At 53.4% G+C, this 27323-nt stretch overlaps 2 protein-coding genes across 4 annotated transcripts in view; one reads left to right on the top strand and one right to left on the bottom strand.

Moving 5' to 3' along the window:
* Positions 1 to 1671: 1671 nt before the first annotated feature.
* Positions 1672 to 4455, top strand: Elfn1 (extracellular leucine rich repeat and fibronectin type III domain containing 1). The gene has a single exon (XM_042686992.1). It carries the CDS (start codon positions 1672 to 1674, stop codon positions 4186 to 4188), a length of 2517 nt encoding a protein of 838 aa, XP_042542926.1. The 3' UTR covers positions 4189 to 4455.
* Positions 4456 to 24488: 20033 nt separating this feature from the next.
* Mad1l1 (mitotic arrest deficient 1 like 1) overlaps positions 24489 to 27323 on the bottom strand; it is a 299059-nt gene continuing 296224 nt past the window's right edge. For all 3 annotated transcript variants that reach the window (XM_042686979.1, XM_042686978.1, XM_042686981.1), the window contains one exon: positions 24489 to 24927. In XM_042686979.1, coding sequence (XP_042542913.1) covers positions 24769 to 24927 — 159 coding nt within the window. In that variant the 3' untranslated portion in view covers positions 24489 to 24768. The remainder of the gene's footprint in view (positions 24928 to 27323) is intronic.

Here is a 27323-nt window from a genome sequence, read left to right as displayed (position 1 = left end):
ACAGGGCCCTGTAGCTGGCAGGCGCGGGGCTTCAGCCTCTCTCTCCCTGGCTCCGATCTCTCCCCTCTCTTTAAATCAGAAGCAGCCTTCCCCGGGAGCCAGATCAGAATTGTTCTTTATGAAGTTTCCAAAGGAGGGAAAATCCATTCCCCATCATTATATTTTTTCTCCTAATTTGAGCCGTCTCAGTGCGGACTAGTTACAGACGTCAATATGGTGAAATACACCCGGCTGGCTGCCAGCCAGGCCGGGGAGCAGTCAGTGGCGGAGGCCGCAGTAAATCCAGATATTAACAAGCAAGCCCACCCGCCCCTCATCCTGCTGGCTACCTATGCCAGGACTGGAGAGGAGCCGAGCCCAGGCACGGAGCACTGCCAGGCTCTGGGCAGCCCCTGTAGCTGGTCCTCCCCAGGAGGGCAGCCTGGGGCCATGCAGGGGCGCAGATGAGGCTCCATGGCCCCTTCCCTCGTTGGCTGAGTGGCTTTAGGTCTCTCGGTTTCCTAGTTGGTTCAGGGCTGTGTTTCGCAGCCGTGACTCCATGCTGTGGCAGGACTCGGCCATGCAGGGGTATCATGTCCACCCTGCGAGCTAGGACGTGGACACGGGTACCTGGGGCTCCTTGGGTCATCTCAGCCCACCCCCACCCCCGTGCCGTGCTCCGAGGTCTCTGTTCCAGTCTCCGCTATTTTACAGCCACTTTTCCCCGGGCGAAGGATGTAGCCTCCGTGGGTGCGGCCACGGTGAGTGTGACCTGTGGTTGTGGTCTCTGTGGGCGTGGCCTGGCTGGGTATGGTGGTGGTGGGTGTGGTCTTGACGGCGTGGCTCTAATGGACGAGGGCTCACTGGGTATGGGTTCAGTGGGTGTGGCTCCCGATGGGCGCGGCTTCGTGGCCTTGGTGGGCGTGGCTATGGTGGGTGTGGTTTCTGTGGATGAGCTCTCACTGGGTCTGGCTCCGGTGGGCGTGGCCTGGCTGGGTATGGTGGTGGTGGGTGTGGTCTTGACGGCACGGCTCCAATGGACGAGGGCTCACTGGGTATGGGTTCAGTGGGTGTGGTCCCCCATGGGCGCGGCTTCGTGGCCTTGGTGGGCGTGGCTATGGTGGGTGTGGTTTCTGTGGATGAGCTCTCACTGGGTCTGGCTCCGGTGGGCGTGGTTTCTGTGGGCGTGGCCTGGCTGGGTATGGTGGTGGTGGGTGTGGTCTTGACGGCGTGGCTCCAATGGACCAGGGCTCACTGGGTATGGGTTCAGTGGGTGTGGCTCCCGATGGGCGCGGCTTCGTGGCCTTGGTGGGCGTGGCTATGGTGGGTGTGGTTTCTGTGGATGAGCTCACTGGGTCTGGCTCCGGTGGGCGTGGTTTCGGTGGGCGTGGCTTCACGACCTGCTTTTTTTCTCTTTTGTCTTGCAGCAGGGACCCTCCAGAGCCGCCCCATCGCGGAGCAGAGCCACCAGGGCCCCCAGGCCCATGGGGCGGGAAGCCGAGGTCCCCACAGCACCGGGGCAGAAGATGACGGGCTGCGCCGCGCCGTGAGGGAGCCGCCCTCCCTCCTCGCGCCTGCGGCCATGCGGCTTGGGACAGGACACCCCTGAGAGTTGGGGCAGCTCCCCGTCCCGCCTCTCCGGCCCCTCCCGATCCCTCATCCTCCCCCTCCCCCTTGAGCAGGGCGGTCCCGATGGCCGGGTGCGGGTGGAGCGTGCTGTGGGCGTGCGTGGCGGCCGCCACGCTGCTGCACGCGGGGGGCCTGGCGCGGGGCGACTGCTGGCTGATTGAGGGCGACAAGGGCTTCGTGTGGCTGGCCATCTGCAGTCAGAACCAGCCTCCGTACGAGGCCATCCCGCAGCAGATCAACCACACCATCGTGGACCTGCGGCTGAACGAGAACCGGATTCGCAGCGTGCAGTTCGCGTCGCTGAGCCGCTTCGGGAACCTGACTTACCTCAACCTCACCAAGAACGAGATCGGCTACGTGGAGGACGGCGCCTTCTCGGGCCAGTTCAACCTGCAGGTGCTGCAGCTGGGCTACAACCGGCTGCGCAACCTCACGGAGGGTATGCTGCGCGGCCTCAGCAAGCTGGAGTACCTGTACCTGCAGGCCAACCTCATCGAGGTGGTCATGGCCAGTGCCTTCTGGGAATGCCCCAACCTCGTCAACATCGACCTCTCCATGAACCGCATCCAGCAGCTGGGCAGCGGCACCTTCGCCGGCCTGGCCAAGCTGTCGGTGTGCGAGCTGTACAGCAACCCCTTCTACTGCTCCTGCGAGCTGCTGGGCTTCCTGCGCTGGCTGGCCGCCTTCACCAACGCCACCCACACACACGATCGGGTGCAGTGTGAGTCGCCGCCCGTCTATGCCGGCTACTTCCTGCTGGGCCAGGGCCGGCACGGCCACCGCAGCATCCTCAGCAAGCTGCAGTCTGTCTGTACTGATGACTCCTACGTGGCCGAGGTGGCCGTACCCCGCCTGAGCCTCGGGGGGCGCCCCCAGCCTGGACACTCTCCACCTCCACCGCCGCCACCGCCACCAGAGCCCAGCGAGGAGCCCTGCCCGGAGGAGGAGTGCTTCTCCGGGGACGGCACCACGCCGCTGGTGGCCCTGCCCACCCTGGCCACCCAGGCGGAGGCCCGGCCCCTCATCAAAGTGAAGCAGTTGACCCAGAACTCGGCCACCATCACCGTGCAGCTGCCCAGCCCGTTCAACCGCATGTACACCCTGGAACATTTTAACAACAGCAAGTCGTCCACCGTGTCCAAGCTGACGCAGGCGCAGGAGGAGATCCGCCTCACCAACCTGTACACACTCACCAACTACACCTACTGCGTGGTGTCCACCAGCTCCGGCACTCACCACAACCACACCTGCCTCACCATCTGCCTGCCCAAGCCTCCCAGCCCGCCTGGGCCCGTGCCCAGCCCCTCCACGGCCACGCATTACATCATGACCACACTGGGCTGCCTGTTCGGCATGCTGCTGGTCTTGGGGGTGGTCTACTACTGCCTGAGGAAGAGGAGGCGGCGCGAGGAAAAGCACAAGAAGGCTGCTGCGGCCGCCGCCGCCGGGAGCCTGAAGAAGAGCATCATCGAGCTCAAGTATGGGCCAGAGATGGAGGCACCCGGCCTGGCCCCGCTGGCTCAGGGCCCGCTGCTGGGCCCCGAGGCTGTGACCCGCATCCCCTACCTGCCCACGCCCGGCGGTGAGGTGGAGCAGTACAAGCTGGTGGAGAGCAGCGACACTTCCAAACCCAGCAAGGGCAACTATATGGAGGTACGTACCGGGGAGCCCCCAGAACGTCGGGACTGTGAGCTGGGCCGGCCAGGCCCCGACAGCCAGAGCTCTGTGGCCGAGATCTCCACCATCGCCAAAGAAGTGGACAAGGTGAACCAGATCATCAACAACTGCATCGATGCCCTCAAGTCCGAGGCCAGCGCCTTCCAGGGCGCCAAGGCCGGGCCTGTGGCCTCCGCTGAGCCGCAGCTGGTGCTGCTGGCCGAGCCACTGGCCCCCAAGCACAGCTTCCTGTCCCCCGTGTACAAGGAGGCCTTCGGTCACGGCCTGCAGCGACACCACAGCGTGGAGGCCGCGGGGCCCCCGAGGGCCAGCACCTCGTCCAGCGGCTCCACGCGCAGCCCTCGAGCCTTCCGCCCGGAGTCCACGGCCGCCGCCGGCGCGCACAAGGCTGCGGTCAGCGAGGCCAAGTACATCGAGAAGAGCTCCCCGGTGCCCGACGCCATCCTCACTGTGACCCCCGCTGCCGCCGCGCTGCGGGCCGAGGCCGAGAAGGGCCGCGCATTCGGCAGCGAGCACCGCCACTCGTACCCCGGCCCCCACGCCGCCGAGCCCCCCGCGCCCCCGCCGCCGCCGCCCCCCGCGCCGGCCCACGAGGGGCTGGGCGGCCGCAAGACCTGCATCCTGGAGCCACTCACCCGGCCCCGGCCCCGTGATCTGGCCTACTCCCAGCTGTCACCCCAATACCACAACCTCAGCTACTCCTCCAGCCCCGAGTACAGCTGCCGCGCCCCCCAGAGCATCTGGGGGCGCCTGAGGCTCAGCCGCCGGCGACACAAGGACGATGATGACGAGTTCATGGCCGCTGGCCATGCCCTGCGCAAGAAGGTCCAGTTTGCCAAGGACGAGGACCTCCATGACATCCTGGACTACTGGAAGGGGGTGTCCGCCCAGCACAAGTCCTGAGCCCCAGCTGGCCCTTGAGGGCCCCCGAGGGCCCCCTGTCTCCCCCAAACCCCTGATGCCCACTGGACCAAAAAAAAAACCCCACATGACCTGTCATGACTCCGATTCTCACCACAAACCCCAACACACGCACACCCGGCTGGGCCAGCAGCGGGGACCATGAGGGGACCTTTGGAGGGTGACAGATAGATGTTCACGCTCATCTGTGACCTGGCACCAGCGGTATGCACGTGCACACATGCACACACATACACATGCACACACACGCACACGGGACTCCGGAAAACTGTGTCTTAGGGGTGGGGGTGGGGGTGGGTTTTTTTTTCATTATCTTTACTTTTTTGATTCTTCTCTGCTTTTTCTTTTAACTCTTTCTCTTTATGTTCTTCCTTTTTTAAAAAAAATTATAAAAGTTAAACTGCTAAAAAAAAAAAAAGACAAAACACCTGCTCTGGGGGTGTGGCCTACTAGGACCCCCCCCCCCAGAACTGGTTTTCTGTGGACTCTGGACCACCCGTGTCTGTCCTGAGGCCACCAGGAAGGGGTAGAGTGGATGGGGGAGGGGGGCCGGGGGGACCCTGGGGTCTTGGGTCGGAGGCGCAGGGTGGCTGCCATGGCTGGAGGGCACCACCAGGGGGCGTCAGGGGCCCCAGCCGCGTCCCATTGCACACTGTCGTTAGTTGTTGTACAGAAAAAAAAAAATTTCTATATTTGCAAATGTTTACTGTGAAATGAGAAAGAAAAAAAACTATGTCTACTAAACAAAAAAAATCTGCAAAGGAGAAAAAACACTTAAGTGTTTGTGGTGTATTTTTACTGTGGACTCCTTGGGGGGAGGTTTAAGGGGTCTCTCTGAGCCCATTTTGGGGGTGGCTGGGCCTTGTTGGAGGCCACAGCTGAATGATGGGCTGGGGGAGGGGTCCTCAGCTTTGCCGGCTAGTGTGGGCAGGAAGGGAAGGCAGCGGCGTGGGGGGAGTCAGGGGGAGGCAGGGGGAGGCAGGGCGGAGGGGACTGAGCTCAGGGCAGGCCTGCATGCTGGAGGCGCCAGAGGTGGCCACATCTGCCTCCACATTCCCATACTGAGGTGGCAGAGGACAGCCTAGGACAGTTGGGGCTCCTTGAGAGCCCCAAGGGATTGAGTTTGTGTGTGTGTGAGCCCATGATGGAGGCTGTGTACGTGTGGGGACCTGCAGTGCCAGAGCCCCACCCACAGGAAAAACCCGTCCTGAGCCTAGAGCCAGCCCTCAGTCCTCCAGCTGAGCCCTGTCAAGCTCTCCTCACCCCCTGCCCACCCTCTGTCCCACCATGAACGGTACTAGGTCTTTCAAGTCCCTGGAGCAAGTGAGAAAAAGTCTCTCTCTGAGTCTAGCTCTAGTACTTCCTGCTACTGAGCATGTGCTCACCAGGACTGTGACTTGAGGAGGAGAGCCCTTCCCAGGCCCCCAGTCCACCTGCCAGCCACATGAGGGGCTCTGGGGCTACCCCAGGGAACCAGTCCCAGCCCCAGGCCCCTGGGAGAGAAGGCGGGGGAGGGGGGTGGTCTTAAGGCTCTGCGTGTCTTGGCCTGTTCCTCCTTCCCACTCAGTTCCGGGGCACCCTCCTGCCTGGTGCCAGACACATGGAAATCACATCCCCCACCTGGCCTGGGGACCCTCCCTTCATGGTCCCAAAGCTCTGGTGGTAGAGCCCCCCATCCTCGTGCCCCCACCTCTGGCCCCCAGGGGCAAACTGTTCCTGATCTGGAATCTGACCTTCATCTGGGGCCACTGCTGTAGGCTGCAGGCTCCTCCCCCAGGTCTGGGCCACTGGGCACCTTTGGAGGCTCTGGCCCCCACCGGGGCCAGGGGCGGGGCCGAGCCAGGGCGGGGCCTGGCCAGGGGTGGGGTCAAGCCAGGCTTGGGGCAGGGCAGCTGTGGCTGCGGGAGGGCAGGGCTCTCCTAGGCACCAGAGGAGATGAGTGGCGGGACAAGAGTGGGGTCCTCACTATAGGGGCCCTGACAGCTGCCCAGAGTCCCCCACCCCACGTTGAGCTCGTGTCCCACGCCTGCCAGAGCTGGAGACCCTCAGGGAAGTCATCTGCGGGACGTGGGGAGAGGCGGGCAGCTCAGGGCAGCACAGGGCCTGGGGCTCCAGGCCAGCATGGGAAGAGCCTCGAGGGCTTCCTGGAGAGGGTGGCGTCTGCTTCGGCAGAAGGGGAAACTGAGGAGGGGAGCTGAGCCTGGGGCAGCTGGTTTGTGTGCAGTTTGGGGGTCTGGGGTGAAAAGCAGAAACTCAGAGCCCAGTTCAGCACCCACAGCAAGCCACCCTGCCTCACCAGTCTCGGTAGCCTGGCCTGGCCAGCATGGGGGGGGGCAGCCCCCCAACACTGGTTACTGCAACCTAAACCTCGCACCACAGGCAGCCACAGAACCAACAGATGGCTGCTCCACGCCCCAGGTAGCTGGTGGGGAACCCCTTCCCCCCCTTCTCCCCTAGCAGGCCCAGTGGCCATGGGGGGGGGGTCACCCTTGGTGGTCAGTTGCCCAGTCTCCCTGGTGGCAATCGCAAGGCTGCTCCCAGGAGGGATGAGGGGAGGTCTGGGTCCCAAGGTTGACTGGCAGCCAGGGCAGCTATGAACCAAGGCCCAGCACCCCGGGCCTCCACCTTCCATCCGTGCATGTATTCCATACACAACGACACAGTGCCAGCCGTGAGCAGCCTCTGGAGGCAGCAATGAGTCGCCACCCTTGAGGGGCTATTCCCACAGGCCCAACAAAGAGGACACCCCAACAAGAGCCCATCTCCAGACAAGGGACCCAGCAGCCATTCCATCAGCACTCTGCAGCCCCAGGGACGAGGGAGGAGGAGGTTACCGTGGGCATCAGCCCGGCGGGCCTCAGAGGGGCCTCAGCAGAGGCTCACAGCTGGCAGGAATCAGGAGAGACCTGCAGCCCTTGCTCTGCACCCACCATCTTCCCATTTCCTCCCAGGGGCCCCACGTCTAATCATAGCTGGGCAGGAGTCAGGAAGCCCACTTCTGGAGGTCAGCAGGGACAGAGTGGCTCACACCTGTAATTGTAACCACTCACGAGGCTGAAATCTGGAGGATCAAGGTTCGAGGGAGCTCAAGCAGGAAAGTGCAAGATTCCATCTCCAAAATAACCAGCCAAAAAGCTGAGCTGGAGGCGTGGCTCATGCAGTGGAGCACCCGCGGAACAAGCAAAGCTGAGCAAGTGAGAGACCATGAGCTCAAAACTCAGTACTAGGAAAAAACCAAAAAGAGGCACCAGGGGTATGGCAGAGGAGGAAGTTATGGATTCTGCCAGGGCCCAGGGTGAAAGTTGACAAGACAGATGTAGGCACTGGAGCCAAGGACTGGTGGGAACATGGGCAGACCGCTCCCATTCACAGTCCAAGCAGACAAGGGCAGGGTTGGGCCGGGCCAGACTTCTGCCAGGCTGGGAAGCCCTACTTCACAGCATGAGGAAATCACAACCGTAACCTTTGCTGCTAAAGACGCTGAGATCTGAGGACTGCAGTCCAAAGCCATCGTGGGATACTTTTACCTTTAACCAACCAGCAAAAAGCTGGAAATGAAAGTGTGACTCAAGTGGTAGAGTACCAGCCTTGAGTGAGAAAGCTCAGAGACAGTGCCAAGGCCCTGAGTTCAAGTCCCAGAACTTGCATACACACACACACACACACACACACACACACACACAGAATCATAACTTCTGTCTTGTCCCAGAAATAATAATCCCTTTATTATAACAGTGTTAGACTATAGTTCAGTGAAGCAGCTGGAAATCAAATTCATCACGCAGAGGTAGCCATGGCAACTTGGGGGTGCAGGGGACCCCTGGATTCCTCCTCTCCTCTTGGCAGGACACACAGTGGTGTGTGAAGATGGAGAAAGCATAGACTGGGGGGTGCAAGTGCCCTTGCGCATGGCTGAGGAAGGAGGGAAGAGAGGTCATGCCTGCAGGAGAGGCTGGCCCTGGTCACAGACAACGCCTGGACACTCACTGAGACCAGGAGGGCCAGGGCACTGTGAGACCTGCAGTATGCGCTCTCGCTCTCTCTCTCATAAACACACAACAGAGAGAGGAGAGAGACAAAGGAGAGGGAGAGGGAGGGAGAGGGGGGCGAGGGAGAGAGACTGAAGTTTGAACTCGGAGCCCTTACTAGACAGGGACTCTACTGCATAAATATACCAGGACTGTGATCCTCCTATTCGTACTGCTGTAACCTGGAAAGCAGGAGTGTGTTATCACACCAGCTACTGGTTGAGATGGGGTCTTGAGATCTTTTTGTCCATGTTGGCCTCAGATTGTAATCCTCTGACTTCTACCTCCCAATAGCTGGGATGACAGGTATGAGCCACCACACCAGGCTTAGTTCCCACCAATTTTATGGGCGGCAGTGTGTGTGTTTCTCTGCAGACTTACCCTGTGTGTGTATATATATGGACATCTGTGTGACCACCATAATCATCGAGGCACACAACACAAACCTCCCTCTTGCTGTCCCTTGTCACCCCGCTACCTCATTCCTAAAGGCAACCGCAAAGCTCACTCTTCCCCTGAGAATTCTGCCCTGAGAACGCCACATAAAGATGATCGTAAACCACGTATGGTTTTGAGCTTTCTCCTTGAAGCACCAGCCCCTCCAGCCCCACCCGAGTCACGGTATGTGCCAAGAGGTTATTCTCTGAGAGTGTCCCATTGTACATATGGCAGAGCACAAGTATTCAACCATTCACCTGCTGGAAGGCTTGCTTAGAGCTTGGGACTATTACAAATAAAGCTACCATGAAAATCAATGTACAGGTTGGTGTGAACTTAAAATTCTGATTTCTCAGGTATAAATCATGGTGGCAGGTGTGTGGGTGGGTGGGGGAACCAATTGATAGTCTGTGTCATTAGGGCTTTGGGGGCTGGCTTTATCCATTTCTTGAGACAGGGTAGCACTTTGTAGCCAACCAACGCTGGCTTTGTACTTCTGATCCTAAGTGCTGTGGTTGCAAAAGTGTGTTAGCATGCCTTGACTTCCTTAAACATTTTTATGTGTGCATGAGATTCAGTTTTTAGTGGCATGTGGTGTTTTGAGTTGATCTCACTGTGTAGCATGTAGAGGAAGCTCTGTTACAATATACATTTATGTTCTATCACTTCAAATTGAGCAGAGAAATTTGACTTTAACTCTTTTATTCTCCCCCACCTTGCTTGAGCATGTAAATTATACCTAAATATTTCATCTATATAGGATGGTTATAATTTTTGCTTTGTCCATCAAAAAAAATTTTTTTAACTCATGGTCCAGGTACCAGTGGCTCATGCCTGTAATCCTACCTACTTAAGAGGTTGAGATCTGAGGATCACGGTTCAAAGCCAGCCTGGGTAGGAAAGCCCATGAGACTCTCATCTCCAATTAACCAGCAAAAATCTGGAGGTGGAGCTGTGGCTCAAATGGTAGAGCACTAGCCTTGAGCAAAAAAGCTCAGGGACAGTGCCTAGGCCCTGAGTTCAAGCCCCAGGACTGGCCAAAAACAAAAATCTCACAGGAATGAGAGAGCCTGTCCCACTTGCTGGGGGCCTTGTTTGTTCTTCTGGAGTCCCAGGCACCATTAGGTGGTAGTTTTCTTCATGCTCTGAGAAGGTCCCTTAGCAGCTAGTTAAAGGGAAGTTTGCTGGTGACAAATGCTCTTCAAGAATTTGAAAGATGAGCTCTCTTCATCTCCCAGACTCTCCGTTTCCTCCTTATTTCCCAAAGGGTAATTCTTCTGGACCCAGAATCGAGAGTGTGCACTTTTGTTCTGCACTTGAAAATGCACTGGGCAAATGCAGCCATACTATTCACTAGACATAGGAGCAAATAGAAGTAGGTAAACTGAGGGCATGGGGGTTGGGAGAGATGGAGGAGGTTGAGAAGGGGATATTGCTCAAGATGCATTGTACTCACAGACTGACTTCTGGGATTGACACCCCTTTCTACAACTGCTTAAGGATCATAAGAAAAAAAAAGAAAAATAAAACCCACCTCCTCTTTCTGGTGTACAGAAGAGAAATCTGTGCTCAGTCCAAGGGTTCCTCCCCTATAAGCAAGTTGTTTCTCTCTGGCAGCCTTGAATCTTTGCATCTGGTTTTCCCAAATTTACTTATGAATTATTTTGGCATGGATTGTTCTTAGTGCCTCTTCTAGAATCTGTATTTAGGCCTTTCATTAAATTTAGAACATTGTAAGATGTTCTTCATTTTCATTTCCAGATATTGTTTCTTTTTTCAGCATCCTTTTTCCTGTCTCCTTTCCTTTTCCTTCCTCTCCACACACACACATTATTAGATCATTTATTCATGGCCAATGGACCCTAAGGTTGTGCTGATTTCTTTTCAGTCTGCTTTTGTTCTCTGCTTTTGAGATGGGCTGATCTTTATAACCTGACTTCAGGGTTGAGAATTCTTCCGCTGTCTCTTGTCAGCTTTTGGATCCAGGGAAGTTTTTTATCTTTGGCTCTTGTGTTTTTCAGTTCTCTGGCTTCCTTCTTTTCTTTTTTAGATGAGACTCTTTTCTATTTTTTTTAAATAGTTTAACGAGTTGGTAAATGCTGTTTCAGTGTTCTTTGCGAGTGATCGATGGCAGCTTTGAAATGTCTGTCGGGTGATTCTAACGCGTGAGTCATGCCGGTGCTGGAGTCTCTGCTGTCTTTTCTGGGAGGCTGAGAGATGTTTTAAATGCATGTGTAATTCCTGTCCTTTGAAAGGTCTTTTTTTAGCACACCCAAAGGGGTGGTAGTCATAATCCTTAATGACTGGGATAGGACAGGATTGGCCAATGGAGATGATCACAGCCTGCCCACCTACGCCGACTCTAAACCACCATGCTGCCTGTGCCACGCCCCCCTCCCCCTTCCCCCCCCCCCCCCCCCCCAGCAGCCCTGGGAAGAAAGCTTCCTTAACTCAACTCTCTGAAAACATGGGTTATAACTTTTAGTATGATTTCAGATGAGCCTCTCGTTCTGGTTGCTAAGTTTCTGCTATTTTCTACACTGCTCCACTCCCTGATGTGTTTTGGCCTGGGAAGATGACCTTCACAAGCTCTCTGGACTCTTTTGTGCCTTTGTGCGATTTGAACATTTGGGGACCATGAAAATGGATCTGTCAGATTGTGTGTGTATGTGCGTGTGCGTGTGTTCTGGAGCTTGAATTCAGTGCCTGGATTGGTGTTCTGCTACTTGAGCCACAGCTCCACTTCCAGTTTTTGATTATTAACTAGGATTAAGATTTTCACAGACCATGGGTGCCAGTGGCTCACACCTGTAATCCTAGCTACTCAGGAGGCTGAGATCTGAGGATCACAGTTCAAAGCCAGCCTGGGCAGGAAAGTCTGTGAGACTCTTATCTCCAATGAAACACCAGAAAATCAGAAGTAGAGTTGTGGCTCAAGTGGTAGAGCCCTAGCCTTGAGCTGAAGAGCTCAGGGACAGCGCCCAGGCCCAGAGTTCAAGCCCCATGACCAAAAAACAAAAAAGAATTTCACAGGCCTTCCTGCCCAGGTTGCTTCAAACCACAATCCTTAGATCTAAGCCTCCTGAGTAGCGAGGTGAGACCTTGAGAGAGGGCGGTTCCCCAGCCCCAGCCCAGGTCCCCTGGGCTGCAGAGAGCAGGGGGTGGGTGGGAGACTTATACCCCTGGGCAGCATGCCAAGCCAGGGCTGGATTCATGGTGTCCTCCTTCCCTGCCTCTCTGATCTGCCTCTTTGTGGTGCAGGTGGCTCATGTGATGGTCACGTTCAGCCACTCACCCCCAAGGGCTGTGTCCCAACGTAGTCATCTTGAGAGGTTTTGAACACAGAGCTGGTCCTGGGGCTTCAACTCAGGGCTTGAGCACTGTCCCTGAGCTCAAGGCTAGCGTTCTATCGCTTGAACCACAGCTCCATGTCTGGCTTTTTCTGTGATTAATTGGAGATAGGAGTCTCATGGACTTTCCTGCCTGGGCTGGCTTTGAACTGTGAACCTCAGATCTCAGCTTCCTGAATAGCTGGGATAATAGCCTTGAGCCATTAGTATGCAGCTTAGCCCTTTGGCTTTTATTTGCTTTAAATAATTTGTTTTTTGGAGACAAGATCTCAATTTCATGATTCTCCTATCTCTGCCTCCCAAGTGGCTGGGATTGCTGGCATGTGCCACCATGCACAGTGTGGTTGTCTTATGATATCATCCCCCCTGAGCCTGGAGGGCTTGGGATGGCGTCTAGTTGGCGAGACCAGGTGTTCACTGCCACGGCCTCTCCTTCCATCAAGCAGGTGCGCTGTCCCCCTCACCCCGAAACGCTGGCTGGGATTTTGTATGAAACGACTTTAAATTTATGGACTTAGAGGAAAACCACACCTTTACAATGATAAGTCTCCCGCATTTTGACTCTCTCCTTTCATTTCATCTTCTTTTTCCTTTTTCTTCTTCTTCCTATGTTTTGGCTGTGTGTCATCTGCCCAGGAACCATTTCCTGGACCTCTTTTTTCTGTGAAGGATTGTACTCACCTTCCTCCAAGGATGGACATGTGACCTAACCAGAGCCAATCAGAGAGCTCTGTCTTCCTCACTGTGATTGGCCCGTGAGCAGTGAAGCATTTTAGTCCAGCTTTGGTCTCTATGCTGGGTGTAAGACAATTCTGGAAACCACCTGTTACTCAGCTTTCAGCTACTGTCACAAAAACTGGAGATCAACTTAAAAAGAGGAAAGGCGAGCTGGGCACTGGTTGGTGGCTCACACCTGTAATCCTAGCTACTCAGGAGGCTGAGATCTGAGGATTGTGGTTTGAAGCCAGCTCAGGCAGGGAAGTCCCTGAGATTCTTTTAACCAATTAACCACCTAAAACTGGAAGTGAAGTGGTGGCACAAGTGGTAAAGTGCCAGCAACAAAAGCTCAGGGACAGCACCCAGGTCCTGAGTTCAAGTTGTAGGACTGGCGCGCACATACACACACACTCCACCACCAACAACAAGAAGACAGACAACCCCAACTTTAACTGCATCAGCCTTCCTCATTGTCTTTATTTTCTGTGTCATTAATTTCTGGTTTGTCTTTATTACCTTCCCCCCATTCTCATTCTCTCTCTCCCTCCCCTCTTACCCTCCTTCTCTTCCAGTCCTGGGGCTTGAACTCAGGGCCTGGGCACTGTCCCCGAGCTTCCTTTGCTCAATGTTAGCATTTCTACCACTTGAGCCACAGCACCACTTCCAGCTTTTTCTGTGATTAATTGGAGATAAGTGTGTCATGGACTTTCCTGCCGAGTCTGGCTTTATACCACGATCCTTAGATCTCAGCCTCCTCAGTAGCTAGGATGCAGACAAGAACCACCGGAGCCCAGCCTTCCCCCCATTTTCTTTGGACTTATTTTACTATTCTTTTTCTACCTTCCCCCCCCCCACCCCTTTTAGCACCTTGGTTTGAACTCAGAGCTTCACATTTGCAGAGCTCTACCATATGAGAGTCACACCACTACATTTTTTTTTCAGTTATTTTTCAAATAGAATCTTATGTTTTCTCCTGGGCTGGATTGGACCATGATACATCTATATTTACCTCCCACATAGCTAATAGGTGCCAGCTAACATCATGGCATTTTTCTTTTCAAGTGAAGTACTTAAATCATTAATTTTTCATTTTACTTTTTCTTCTAACGTATCTACTGATGACTATAAAGTACACTGTAGCTGGGCACTGGTGGCTTACATCTGAAATCCTACCTACTCAGGAGGCTGAGATCTGAAGACTGCAGTTCAAAGCCAGCCCTGGAAGGAAAGTCTGTGAAAATCTGGTCTCCAATGAACCACCAGAAAACTGGAAGTGGAGCTGTGGCTCAAGTGGTAGAGTGCTAGCCTTGAGTAAAAGAGCTCAGGGACAGCACCTAGGACCGGAGTTCAGCCCCACGACTGACAAAAAAAATGTATACTGTAATCATATCATATATCCATATGATGATATATATTATATGCCACACACCGTACGTATGGTCAGCTTTGAGGCTGTTTCTCGCTTAGCATGGAAGCAATCCCCCTCAGAACATGAACTCTCCAGTCACTGGCGATGAATTCTGTGGCCTTCCTGTAGCTCGAGCTTCTTCCTCTCTTGCTTGAATCCTGCCTGATTTCTCCCTGCTTCTTCTGTTGCCAACTGAAGGCAGCCACCCTGCCGCCCCCAATCTCCCAGCATGCCAGTGGGCTCATCAACTTTTCCTTAATGGACTTTCTTCAAAACTTTGTTTTCTTTATGAAGTTAAAGTTATGCTATCAGGTACCCATGAGTTCAGAATTATCTGCTTCTTGTCAGGCTGCGACCTTCTGTAGTCCCAGAAATACTATCTTTGCATTTTGATTTAAGCAACTTTGTTCCTTTGCTTTCCCTCTCATCCCTGAACTAAAGCTTTAGGTGTGTCTCCTTTAAAAAGTGCGGACTGAGCCGGGTGCTGGTGGCTCACTCCTGTAATCTTAGCTATTCAGGAGGCTGAGATCTGAGGATTGTGGTTCAAAGACAGCCCAGGCAGGAAAGTCTGTGAAACTCTTATCTGTGATTAACCACCAGAAAACCACAAGTGGCACTGTGGTTCAAATGGCAGAGTGCTTGAGCTGAAGAGCTGAGGGACAGCACCCAGGCCCAGACTCCTCATACACACACACACACACACACACACACACACACACACACACTTGACACAAATCCTTAGGAATAGGAAGTCATAAATTCTGTGTGTGTGTGTGTGTGTGTGTGTGTGTAGCAGTACAGGGAACTGAACTCAGGGCCTTGCACTTGCCAGACAGGTGCTTTACTACTTGAGGCACATCCTCAACCCTTTTGGGTCTAGTTTTCAGTCTTGCATTTATGATGAAGCCCTGCATTTATGATGAAGCTAAGCTGGTCTGCGAGCCTCCAATTTATGCTTACCCCTCTAGCTGGGATGACATGTGTGTGCCACTATACCCAAGCTTATATTGAGATGAGGGTCACAATAAATTTTTGCCCAGCCTGACCTCAAACTGTAGTCCTCCCAACATCTGCTTACTGAGTAGGTGCCCAGCCTGGATGAGAAGAACGTACCTACAATGTTTAATAATGGGACATGTTGTGTGTTCTCTTTAAGAAACAACATTGCAAATATTTGGCAGTCCCGCAAGGTTTCATCCTCTCACTTGGCCGCCCCAGGGTGACCCTACGCTCCTGTGTGTGGAGTTTATTAATTAAGATCGTTTGCTATGAAGGCTGGACACAGTAAGCAAAGAGGGGGAATGGAAGCCTATGGGCAGGCCCGTTGGGATTTGGACACCTGATTTATGACCGCGCAGGACCACTTGGGGAAGAGGAGACTGTTTAATAAATGCTACTGAGACCATTCGTTATTCATGTGGAAAAAAAATGAAATTGAATTTCTGCCTCACGTCATAAATAAAAGTCACTTGTGGAAGACAATGTTGGGGGTGATCTTTGCCATCTCGCTGCGTCTGGCTTGCTTAAACAAGACACAAGGAGTGCCAGCTGTAAAACACAAGACTGATAGATTTCACTGTGTGAACACAGAAAGCTCTGCTTACCAGAAACCAACATAAATGAGGTGAATAAGAGGGCTGGGCATGGTGCCACACAAGTGTAGTCCCAGCTACTTGGGAGGCAGAGGTGGGAGGATCGTGGTCCAAGTTTGGTAAGGGTCAAAGCATGAGGATCTATCTGAAATACAAAAGTAAACGCAAAAGGACTGGGGGTGTGGCTCAGGTGGTAGAATGCCCCCTTTGGGCATTTGAGAGGGCATGAGGCCCTGAGTTTGAGTCCCAGTAACTCACACACAAAAAGAGCGGGTGGAAAAGCACATCACATAGTAGGAGGAGATATTTTTCTACACATAAAGCAGCAGAGGATTTGTAAGCCCACCTGATTCACTGATTCACTACAGGTAGGTTGGACCAGGCACAGCCAAATGAATGAATGGATGAAATCAAAAGCAAACATCTTTTAAATCCCTACTGCACGTTGGACCAATTCTGAGTCAGACCAGGTGACCACCCACTGTGTTTAAATCATCGTGGGACCAGCTGACTGCTTGCCTGCCCTGAATTTTGTAAAGACACAGTCTGCCTCTCAAAAAGCAAATGAGAGCTGGGTGCTGCTGGTGGCTCACACCTGTAATCCTAGCTACTCAGGAGGCTGAGATCTGAGGCTACAGCTCAAAGCTAGCCTGGGCAGGAAAGCCTGTGAGACTCTAGTTGCCAATTAACCAGCAAAAAGCTGGAAGTGGAGCTGTAGATCAAGTGGTAGAGTACCAGTGAGTGAAAAAGCTAAGGGCCAGTGCCCAAGCCTTGAGTTCAAGCCTCAGGACCAGCACAGTGTTCATCAAATCCACCCCCCCCCCCCACCCACTGTCTGAATTTACTGCCTGGAGCTCAGGCCTTTTCCATCTCCCTAGCCTCCCCCACCCTGACAGTACTGGGGTTCTGGCACTGCAGGAGGGGGGAATGGTCTGAGCCTGGCCTGGCCGTGTCCTTGGTTTTCTGGTGGATAATTGGAGACAAGAATTTCATGGACTTTCCTGCCCAGGCTGGCTTTGAACTGTGCTCCTCAGATCTCAGCCTCCTGAGTAGTTGGGATGACAGGCATGAGCCATGGGTGCCCAGCTGGCCTCACTTTTGGTGTTTGTTTTCTTTTTGTGAAGGGATCTCACTATGTAGTTCAGAGCTGGAAGTTCTCCTGTCTCAGCCTCCCATGGGCTGGGATCATAGGAGTCAACCACCATACCTGGCTCTGAAGTGAGTCTTTGGAAGTCCCTAGCTGGTGGAATTGAGATGCCAGACTTGTTTGGGGACACTGGTGTCTCCTTCCAAGTGCAATAGGAAGCATAGCAATATGAAGTGGAGGCGGCGACCCCCTTTTCCTTGTGACGCTGTTTCTTGGGAGCCAGTGTGTGTGCAGTGGAGGCAGCCCCGTCCAACCCCCTCCCTCCCCCCCCCCCCAGCTCCTGGACAAAGCCGGAGCTCTGACCTGTGCAGGGGTCTCGCACAAGCAGAAGGACATCTCCCCGTATTGGTGTTTTGTTTCACCAGCCATCTGCGAATCTTACCAATCTATTTTGCACCCTTGTAACTCTGTAAGAACACCGACACAATTAATGAGACCCTGCTAAGAAACGAACCGGCAAGGTTCCCAGATATGTAGATACCGCGAAGAATGACCCGCAGCTCCGCTTAATTAAAACCCCATGCCAAATGTAGCAGGTTTGCTTAAATTGCTTTTTATCACTAGGCAAAAGCCACGCATCTGCATCGAGCTCACAGATTGGAGCCCTTACCCTAATATACAAACAGGGGTGGGGCTGTTAGGGAGGTGATTTGGGGGTGGCCTAGGTTGTGTGTGTGTTCTGTGGGACTGGTGCTCAATGTCACTGCCTCATACACTAAACCAGCACCTTCACCTGAGCTTCCCAGTCTCCAGAACTGTGAACCAAAAATGCTTTGTTGTAAGCCTTATAAACCTCTTGCATTGCTGGGATTACATAAGTGAACTACCAAGCCCAGTTTGTTTGTTGAGATCGGGGGTCTTGGTAACTTTTTTTGCCCTCAAACTTGGATTCACTTGATCTCTGCCTCCTGAGATCAGGGAGGTAGGTGTGTGTGTGTGTGTGTGTGTGTGTGTGTGTGTGTGTGTAAACCAATGTGCCTGGCCTGTCTGCTACTCCCAGTCCTCCTGAGTTATTTTCTTTGGCAACTACAGACTCTCAGGAGATTCATATTTTGCTTTCTATGTCTGTCTCTGTTGCTGACTTGGATTGGTTGCTTGTTTTTTGTTTTTTTTTTGCTTTTATTGATAGTTTTGTATATATGTGTCTATGATATACGCAATTTTGGGTCTCCCTCCTACTTGTTTTTGCACTTTGCTTCTCCCTCCCCTCCTCTCTGAAGCCATCCTGTCTGGCTTCAGTTTCAATCCTAAATCATAGTTTTCACACCTCCTGGCTGGCTGGGACAACCAGAGGTTCACACCAATGCACCAGCGCTCTCTCTCTCTCTCTCTCTCTCTCTCACACACACACACACACACACACACAAATCCTTTATTTGTGAACTTAAGGTTTTGTTTAGTTAGCATCAATTAGTTGTACAAGGAGGTCTAATCTGTTTTTAATTAAAATATTTTTTTTTCAGGGCTGGGAATGTGGCTCAGTGGTGGAGAGCTTGTCTAGCATGCATGAAGCCCTGGGTTCAATCCTCAGTACCACATAAACACAAAACTGTGGCTCAAGTGCCAGCCTTGAGCAAAGGAAGCTCAGGGATTGTGCCCAGGGCCTGAGTTCAAGCCCATGACTGACCAAAAAGATTTTTTTTTTTTGTTTACCAGTTATACAAACAGGATACAATTCCCTAAGGTTAAGGTGAGAAAAAGCTCCGCCCCCCCCCCCAACTGTCAAACTGAATTGTCTCCATCTTGTAACCTGGTCATCATACTGTCTTTTGGTTATTTGCTTCTTAAGTTGTAGCTTTGCCTCCAAAAGGACAGCGCCCCCCTCCCCCGCCCCGGGCCTTCCCAACCTCCTCCTCATCATAGTCACCAACTGTGAAAAATTGTGAGCCTGACACCTTAGCAACAACGAGAGGGGGTTGGGATAAAAACCAAGGAGATTGCCAGGCATTGGTGGCTCATACCTGTAATCCTAGCTAATCAGAGGCTGAGATCTGAGGATCAAAATTCCAAGTCAGCCTGGGATGAAAAAAATTAAGCACACACACACACACACACACACACACCCCGAGCTCAGAAACAGTGCCCAGTCCCTGAGTTCAAGCCCTAGGATCAGCACAAAAGAGCAGAGACAGAGCCAGGTGCCTGCTGAGCTCTGGGAAGAGTGGCAGTGTGCCCATCTGCACTGAAGTGAAATGCCTTAGTGAAACCTCCTCTATCTCCTGTGTCTATTCATTTTCTGGCACTGGAGGGTTGTCCTGTGTTTCCAATATTATGAGTACAATGCATCGATCACTGTCACCCCTTCTATTGTTCCCCCATCCCCTCTTTTTTTTTTTTTGGTCATGGGGCCTGGGCGCTATCCCTCAGCTCTTCAGCTCAAGGCTAGCACTCTACCACTTGAGCCCCAGCACCACTTCTGGTTTGCTGGTAGTTTGCTGGAGATAAGAGTCTCTCAGACTTTCCTGCCCAGGCTGGCTTTGAACCTCGAGCCTCAGATCCCAGCTTCCTGAGTAGCTAGGATTACAGGCATGAGCCACCGGCGCCTGTCTCCTTTTTTTTTGGGGGGGGGGGGGAGGTCAGGTCATGGGGCCTGAACTCTGGGCCTGGACACTGTCCCTCAGCTCTCCAGCTCAAGGCTAGCGCTCTACCACTTGAGCCACAGCGCCACTTCCAGCTTTTTTTTGCTTATGTGGTGCTGAGGAATTGAACCCAGGGCCTCATGCATGCAGGGCAAACGCTCTACCACTGAGCCACCTTCCCAGCCCCTCCGCTCTACTTTTTGAGACGAGGTCTCAAGATTTTTTTTTTTTTGGTCAATACTGGGGACTTGAACTTTTTTTTTCTTTTGTTGGTCATGGGGCTTAAACTCTGGGCCTGGGAGCTGTCCCTGAGCTCTTCAGCTCAAGGCTAGCCCTCTATCACTTGAGCCCCAGTGCCACTTCTGGTTTTCTGAGTGGTTTATTGGATAAGAGCCTCATGGCCTTTCCTGCCAGGTCTGGCTTTGAACCACACTCCTCAGATCTCAGCCTCCTGAGTAACTAGGATTACAGGCATGTGCCACCGATGCCTGGCTTGAACTCTTATTTAGCTTTTTCACTTAAGGCTGGCACTCTAGCACTTGAGACACATCCCCACTTCCTCTCAGGAACTTTTGGCTCAGGGTGGCCTTGATCCTCCATCGTTCCAATCTCTGCCTCCAGATTATAGACTTTCAGGTGTGGGGCTCTGCACCTGGTTGAATGTTGGTTTTCAAGGCTGAAGTCATACTGGCTGCAGCTGGTCACAGGACCGGGAGGTGGGGGTGCTCCTGGCTCCCCAGTGCCCAGGGTTTGTGGCTGTGGGGCAGGGAGATGGCGAGGTGGCCAGGAGGCCGTGCATCCCAGCCCTGCCCTGGGAGCACCAGCAGCTCCGAGAGGGTTAAGCGGCCCCACCAATGCAAATGAGATTTAATTAATACTTCTCATCAGCTGCAAATATACCTTCTGAACCCTATTAAAGCCATGAATATGCAAATATAGACCTTTTTAATTCTCATTTTCAAGGACCTGGTGTTTGGGGTTTGATTAGTGAATTTCGTTAACAGCTTGTAAACCTGGTATGAAATTTAATTTCCACTTTTAAGTTAAAAAAAAAAAAAGGAAAAAAAGTCTGGGGTCTGTTGGTAGCTAACTGTGCGGGTCGCACTCTGACCCCGGGGTGCTATTGCTCCCTCCCCTACCCCACGGGTCTGACTATAAGCCCATTTCCCCCTCCACGACAGACATCCAGGAGGGAAGAGACCTGGCCACAGTCACCAGCAGGTTGGGACAAGCCAGCATGGGACCCAGGTGCTGACACCCAGGCAGGGTGTGCTGGGCTGGGAGGGGACACCCCGGGGCAGGGTGGGGGAAGGCTGAGGGGGTCAAGCACCTGGCTGTACCCCTGGGTCCCGTGCTGGTCTGTGGTGGCAGCTGCTGGCTGCTTCCCTGTGTTTCTCAACCCCATGGGGCATCAGGTCTGGTTGTTACAAGGAGACCTGCAGAGACCCCACTTCAATGTGAGGGCTGATTATTTCTTAATAACACATCACCATGTGAATATGGCAACATGGAATGACCCGGCAGCTGAGGAGCCTTGCAGAGGACAAAATTGTGCCCCTTTTTCAGGGACCCCCTCAGCACCTCAATATGGCTGGCGAAAACTGAGGTGAGCTGAAAGTAGAAAGGACACAATGATTTCTAAGACTCAGAACCAAAAACGATTGTATTTTATTACCTCCGATTAACATGTTGGAAGAGTAACATTTTGGATCTACTGGATTATATAAAATGTGAAAATTAATTTCAACAGACTGGAGGCATAGCTCAAGTGTCAGAGCCCTGCCTAGCAAGCACAAGGCCCTGAATTCAAACCCCAGTACCAGCAAAAATTCTTTCCAATCACTTCACCAGCTTTTAATGGGGCTATTAAAAAGTCTGAAATTACGTATGTGGCTTGGTTATTTCTTTCTCTTTTAAAAATGTTTCTTTTGAGCTAGAGCTTTACTTGGTTGCCAAGGCTAGCCTGTACTCAAACTCCTCTTGCTCAGCCTGCTGACTGTTGGGATTACCGGTGAGAACATAGCATACAGGCTATAAATATGTCACTGCAAAGCCGGGAACCAGTGGCTCACACCTGTAATCCTAGCTACTCAGGAGGCTGAGATCTGAGGATCATGATTTGAAGCCAGCCTGGGCAGGAAAGTCCATGAAACTCTTATCTCCAATACACTACTCAGAAAAAGCTAGATGTGGTGCTGTGGCTCAAGTAGTAGAGGGCTAAACTTGAGCACAAAGATGCTCAGGGACAGAGCCCAGGCCGCTTGACTGGGGGAAAAAATAGTTACTGTATACTGTAGTATATACACAACATTGCAAATTATTATTTTGTTCTAGGCTGCAACTCAAATTTGGTAACTGATGCTTTTTCTTATTGGCTGGTGATAGCCCCAACCCTGCATAATTGCAAATTATGTGTCCAGATAGTGAGAAAGGCCAGCTGGCTTGGCCATGGTAGCAGAACCCACTACCAGGAGGTTTCAATAAACATTCATTTATATTCTCCCAGTTCCTGAGGCTGGCAGTGTGATGCCAAGGTGTAGTACCTAGATGGCGTGGCAGCACACACCTGTAATCCCAGTTATTCAGGAGGCAGAAGTAGAAGGATCTTAGTCTGAGGCCTGTACCAGGGATAAAAAGTTAGTCATAGTCTATATGAAAAACAAACTAAGAGTGCAAGGATTAAGGGCATGGCTCAAGTGGTAGAGTGCGTATCTAGCAAGTGTGAGGCCCTGGGATCAACCTCCAGTACCACCCAAAAAACCAAGAAGGTGTGGAAGATGGCCTCTCTTCATGGTTTATAGATATAATTGCCTTTCTGCTCAAGGTGGGCTGGCACTCTACCATTTGAGCCACAGCTCCACTTCCAGCTTTTTACTGGTTAACTGGAGATGTGTCTCATTGATTTTTCTACCCAGGCTGGCTTTGAGCCACATGCCTCAGATCTCAACCTCCCAAGTATTGAGGATTACAGGTGTGAGCCTGCACACAGCCATGTCCTGATCTTGTAAGAGTGTCAGATTGGAGCAGGATCACACACTGACCATACTTCACCTTCCGTCATGGGCCCAGGGGTAGGGCAGACCCACACCAAAGTGTGAGCCAGAATGTGATCCTAGAACTTGAGTTTGTCAACTTTTAAAAATAGCATTAGGATTGGAGAAGTCTACAGCGTGCAGAGTGTGGCGGCTTTGCCGTCAGGGGAGGGCTGGTCCCCCCGCCTTCCTGCTCCACGCCCCGAGTGTTCTGGATACAGTAACACAGCCCCACGAAACCCACAGCGATGCCTGCCTGGCACATTTCCAAGACATATTGTTAAGCGAGAAAAACCGAGCTGCAGAACAAAACACAGTTATTTTAAAAACCACACACACGCTCCGAGGAAACAAAGCCAGGCACTTCGCACGCACGCATGTAAGGTGTGCAAGTCCACCCACAGGCGGGAAGGCTTGGAATGCCGCCAGAGGAGGAGTTTTTCCCTTTTTACTCTATGTTTCCCTTGTATTATCAGAGCTTTATTTGTTTGGTTTTAAGTTAAAAGTTAGAACTGTGCAGTGGAAGATAAGGCAAAGAAAGGAGAGAAAATGTAAAGTGTAAGAGCTGGCAGGTGTGGAGTATGGTCACACAGACTGGGTTTCAGTGCCGCCTCTTGGGTCCTCTTCTGCTGTGTGACTTCAGGCCAGGCCCTCACCCTCTCTAGACCCGAAGCAGAAATTCAAGTAGCACATGTGTGTAATGACATGGGCTCGTGCTTGCACACATAACCACATACCAGTGTATACAGCAACTCAGTACAGGTATGCGTGCTCACATGTGTGCAAGCACAAGCCACACACATGTGAAGCCCAACACACGAGCCTTGCATGCATACATGTAGAACTCATGCACATATGTCTGTGTGCTCATGAGTGCACACATGTGGAACACATTTGTGAGTTCATGGCCTTGAAGCTATACCACTGGGCTCTGAGCCGCCCCGCCCAGGCTGTCTCAGCATGAAGGCCCTGCCTCACCGGTGCCCATTTGATGACAGTTACACAGAAGGAAAATGGGTCCTGTTTGATTCAGAGCTAGGGTAGCGATGGGCTGAATTTGTAGCCGGGAGAGCTGGGTTTAAGTCCAGGCCCAATGTAGACCGAATGTGACAGTGGGCAGCGGATCCCCTGCCTTGCTGATCTGGGCTTGGAGACTTGAGTTAACCCAACCTGCAGGCCAGGCCAGGCGGGAGAGACATGGAACCGGGGAAGCACAGGGCCAGAGTTTGTAGGTGTGAGCTGTGCAGACCTGCACTGGCTGCCTCTGGGCAGCCTGGCCACCCCCTCCACACAGGTGGAGTGGGAGTGGGGAAAACCTGGACCTGTGCCCTTCTGGGGGCTCATGCCAGACCGTGAAGGAAGAGTTGGTGAGGAACTCTGCTAACATCCTGTGCTGGCTGCCCCGGGCCCAGGCCCAATGGAAGGGCCTGGGGCTCTGGGAGGCCCAGCAGGTGGCCCTGCCCTGCCTGTGGGGGAGCTGAAGGAGGCCCCAGCTCAGTAAATCCTGTTACATCCTGGCAATTACAGTTTATCACTCCAGCACTAATCCTTTAAAATTAGTCATTAGTGGCTTAGGAACCATTTAGCATTGGGCGCTCACTAAGGAGCTGGTGGCAGCCGGGGATGTGCTATGACCAAACTTCCTCTGGCCTGGGGCTGGCCAGGACCCTACATGGTGCTCTTACAAGCCAGCTGTGGGTGTGACAAACCCAAGTGGCAGGTTGGTCCATGCATGCCAGGGCACGAACGTGGGGACCTTTATTCTTGGTCTGTCCAGACATGCATGTCCTTGGGGTTACAGGTGAGGAAGGAGGCGCAGAGAGGGCCAGCTGCCTACCTGAGACCAAACAGCGGTCCGTAGTAGAGACCTGACATGGGCTAGGCTCCTAGGAGTTGGTGCGGAACCCAGCGGGTTGGGGTTACATGTGGGCATATCCACTGGGGACCAGGCACCCCTGGGGCAGGAGATGCACAGAGTCAGATGAGGGCACTGGAGAGGAAACTTTATTTCCCCAGGCCAGGATCCTCAACTTGTGTCCACAGCATCCCCACTGGGGCCCGGGCAGACGGGAACTGTACAGTACCAGTGTGGGCAGGGGACATGCCAGAGGAAGCGGCGCACAGGGCGAGACTGCTCGGTGAGTACACAGGGAGGTCCAGATAGGGCTCAGAGATGAGAAGGGATGATGTGGGGGCTCTGGCTGCTCCCCTGCCGACAGAGCTGTTCGACAGGGCTAGCCTGGGATGGCTGCCGCGGTGGCTGGTGCGGGGCTAGGCTGTGGTCTGGCGGCTGAAGAGCTCGAGGGTGAGGGCGCTGAGGAAGGCTGGGATGCTGTCCTGGCGTAGCAGGTGCAATTCAATGAGCTCAGGCACTGAGCGTGAGAACTCCGTTTCCAGCAGCTGCATCTTGCAGCCCGAGGGTCCCGAGGCCTGTGGGTGGGAAACAGCAGGGCAGTCAGCAGTGGCCAGTGGGGGTCTTCTGCCCTCCCTCCCCACACAACCCCCATGAAAGGGAAGGGGGAGGTGACCCAGCCTGCCTCCATCCAGTCACCAGTCCAGGGGACTGAGAATTCACCCTGGGCAGCTGGCCTTTGAGATGCCCCAGGTACCACAGGTGGGTGGAGAGATGAGGCCTCCCGGTCATTGCTCCTCCTCCTGAGCAGGGATACCGGGGAGCCCAGGCACCCTCCCCAGCCCGGGAACCCTACTGCCATTCCCCAAGCTCATCATCTGCACTTTGCCTGGCTGTGCCCTTCTGCTGGGGCTGGGGTCCCCCCATGGGGGGACAAACCTGGAGCATCTTCCAGGCTGCTCAATGAGCAGCCCCTCTCAGACTCAGTTTCCCTGTTGGGGTGGCCAAGGCACTGAGTCCCAGATGTCAGGGGGCTGGGAGGGGGATGCCACACAGTCCAGGATGACCCAATGAAAGTTTGGTGCTAGAATCTGTAATTATGACTGAGGGGGCAGGGAGGGTCCGTCACCTGATAACCAGGGCAGCTCTAGGCTAGGCCCAAGTGCCAGGCTGAGCTGTGGAGTGGATGTGGGGAAGGACTGTGGGTATCAATGGGGAAACCAAGGCCCAGAGGCCTGAGGTTGGCAAAGGTACTGGCACGTTTGGGCAGAATAGCAGCGCTCACTGACACCCCTCCACACCTCACTGCAACCTGTTCTGGGGTTTCACTTGCCAGTCAGTGCCACCCAGGCTACACTGGCCCAGGATGGGCAAGGTGAAGGAAGGGTTGTCCATGGCGGCCAGGAGAAGCAGCTGAGCTCCAGCCAAACAGGCAGAGGGCACAGAAACCAACCCAAGCTCCCCTCTTAACACAGGTCTGACTGATGGTTGGTACCCAGTCCATCTCTCAGGTCAAAGAGGTCAATGAGGAGCTGGACAGATGGCTGGAATGCACCGAAGAAGTGGTCATCGGCAAAGGCAAAGATGCTTAACAGAATGAAGCACAGGGGACGTAACTCACACCACAGGGACTAAGTATCACACCCACTAGGATGGCCACCAAAAAAAGAAACAACCCACAAATGTAAGCCGGGCTCTGGTGGCTCACGCCTGTAATCCTAGCTACTCAGGAGGCTGAGATCTGAGGATCATGATTCGAAGCCAGCCGGGGCAGCAAAGTCCGTGAGACTCTTATCTCCAAAAAACTACTCAGAAAAAGCTAAAAGTGGTTCTGTGGCTCAAGGGGTAGAATGCTAGCCTTGAGCACAGAGAGGCTCAGGAACAGAGCCCAGACCCTGAGTTTAAGCCCTAGGACTGGCAAAAAAAAAAACCCAAATCAAACCAAAACCAAAACCAAACAAAAACACCAATGTGGGCCAGGCAGGGTGGTGCAGGCCTGCAGTTGAAGATACTCAGAAGAAGATTGGGAGGAGGATGGTTCCAAGCCAGGCTGAGCAAAAAGCTAACAAGATGCCCATGCCAACCACAAGCTGGGAGTGTGAAGAGCTAACCCAGAAGGGGCTGCCTGGGAGACCTTGGTGTCCCTGGAGAACCCCTGAATTACCTGGCTCATTGCCCCCCCCCCCCCGACACTCCTGCTGCATGGCCATCAATGTGTGTGCGGCTCCCCTGTCTAACCTGTCTGGCTTGTTACCTGTATTTTCCTGTTTTCTCACTCAAGCTGACCCCCAGCCTGTTCTCGCGGCCCATTAATACATTTAGACTTGTCATAGTTCAACACAAACCATTTTTAAACAAAAATAAGAGAAACCACTCTGACCTTTTCCCAAGAAAATCCCTTCATTTCTGCCTTCTGCTCTTGACTCTCAGCGTTTCCCCCTAAATGTCAGCGGCCGGCAGCAGCAGCTGCTGGGGAAGCAGAGTAGCAGGGGGAGGGGTATCTAGAGCCCCTTCTCCCCTAAGAATTCAGGGAGTCCCTCTGGGTGCTACCCTCCCCACCCCCCCCACCAGATCCTGGTAATTTCTCAGTTGTCAGCTCTGTATCAGCTTGTAATGGACAGGCAGGGACCAGAAGCCCCCGCAGAGCTGACTGCAGCCCACCAGCCTCTGCCCACTGTGCCCACCCCGTGTGCCTGTCTCCTGCCCTGTCGGCCCAAGGCACAGCCTGCCCCAGCTCCCCTGAGGCCCTCAGACCATGTCTCCTGACTCGATTTCCCCAGTGTACCCTACTTCACACTGGCAGGGGGCTGGCCCCCCCCTCCAGACCCACTTGGGAAGCAGCCAGGGGCTTATCAAAATGTTCAGATTGAATTATGTCCTGCCGATCAATCTCTGCTCTGGCTCTGCCATGTTCAAATGCCACCCGGCCCCCAGGTGCCTTGTAAATCACCATAATTAGGGGCTGTTCACTTAA

This window comes from Dipodomys spectabilis, unplaced genomic scaffold, assembly GCF_019054845.1.
Source record: "Dipodomys spectabilis isolate Male_0828 unplaced genomic scaffold, ASM1905484v1 ptg000098l, whole genome shotgun sequence".
Lineage (NCBI taxonomy): Eukaryota > Metazoa > Chordata > Mammalia > Rodentia > Heteromyidae > Dipodomys > Dipodomys spectabilis.
The sequence above is the reverse complement of the archived record's forward strand: the minus strand, read 5'-3'. Positions and strand labels throughout refer to the sequence as shown.

Bases quoted from the DNA above. Each gene is read 5' to 3' on its own strand.
- Elfn1 (XM_042686992.1), top strand. From the start codon at position 1,672: ATGGCCGGGTGCGGGTGGAGCGTGCTGTGGGCGTGCGTGGCGGCCGCC.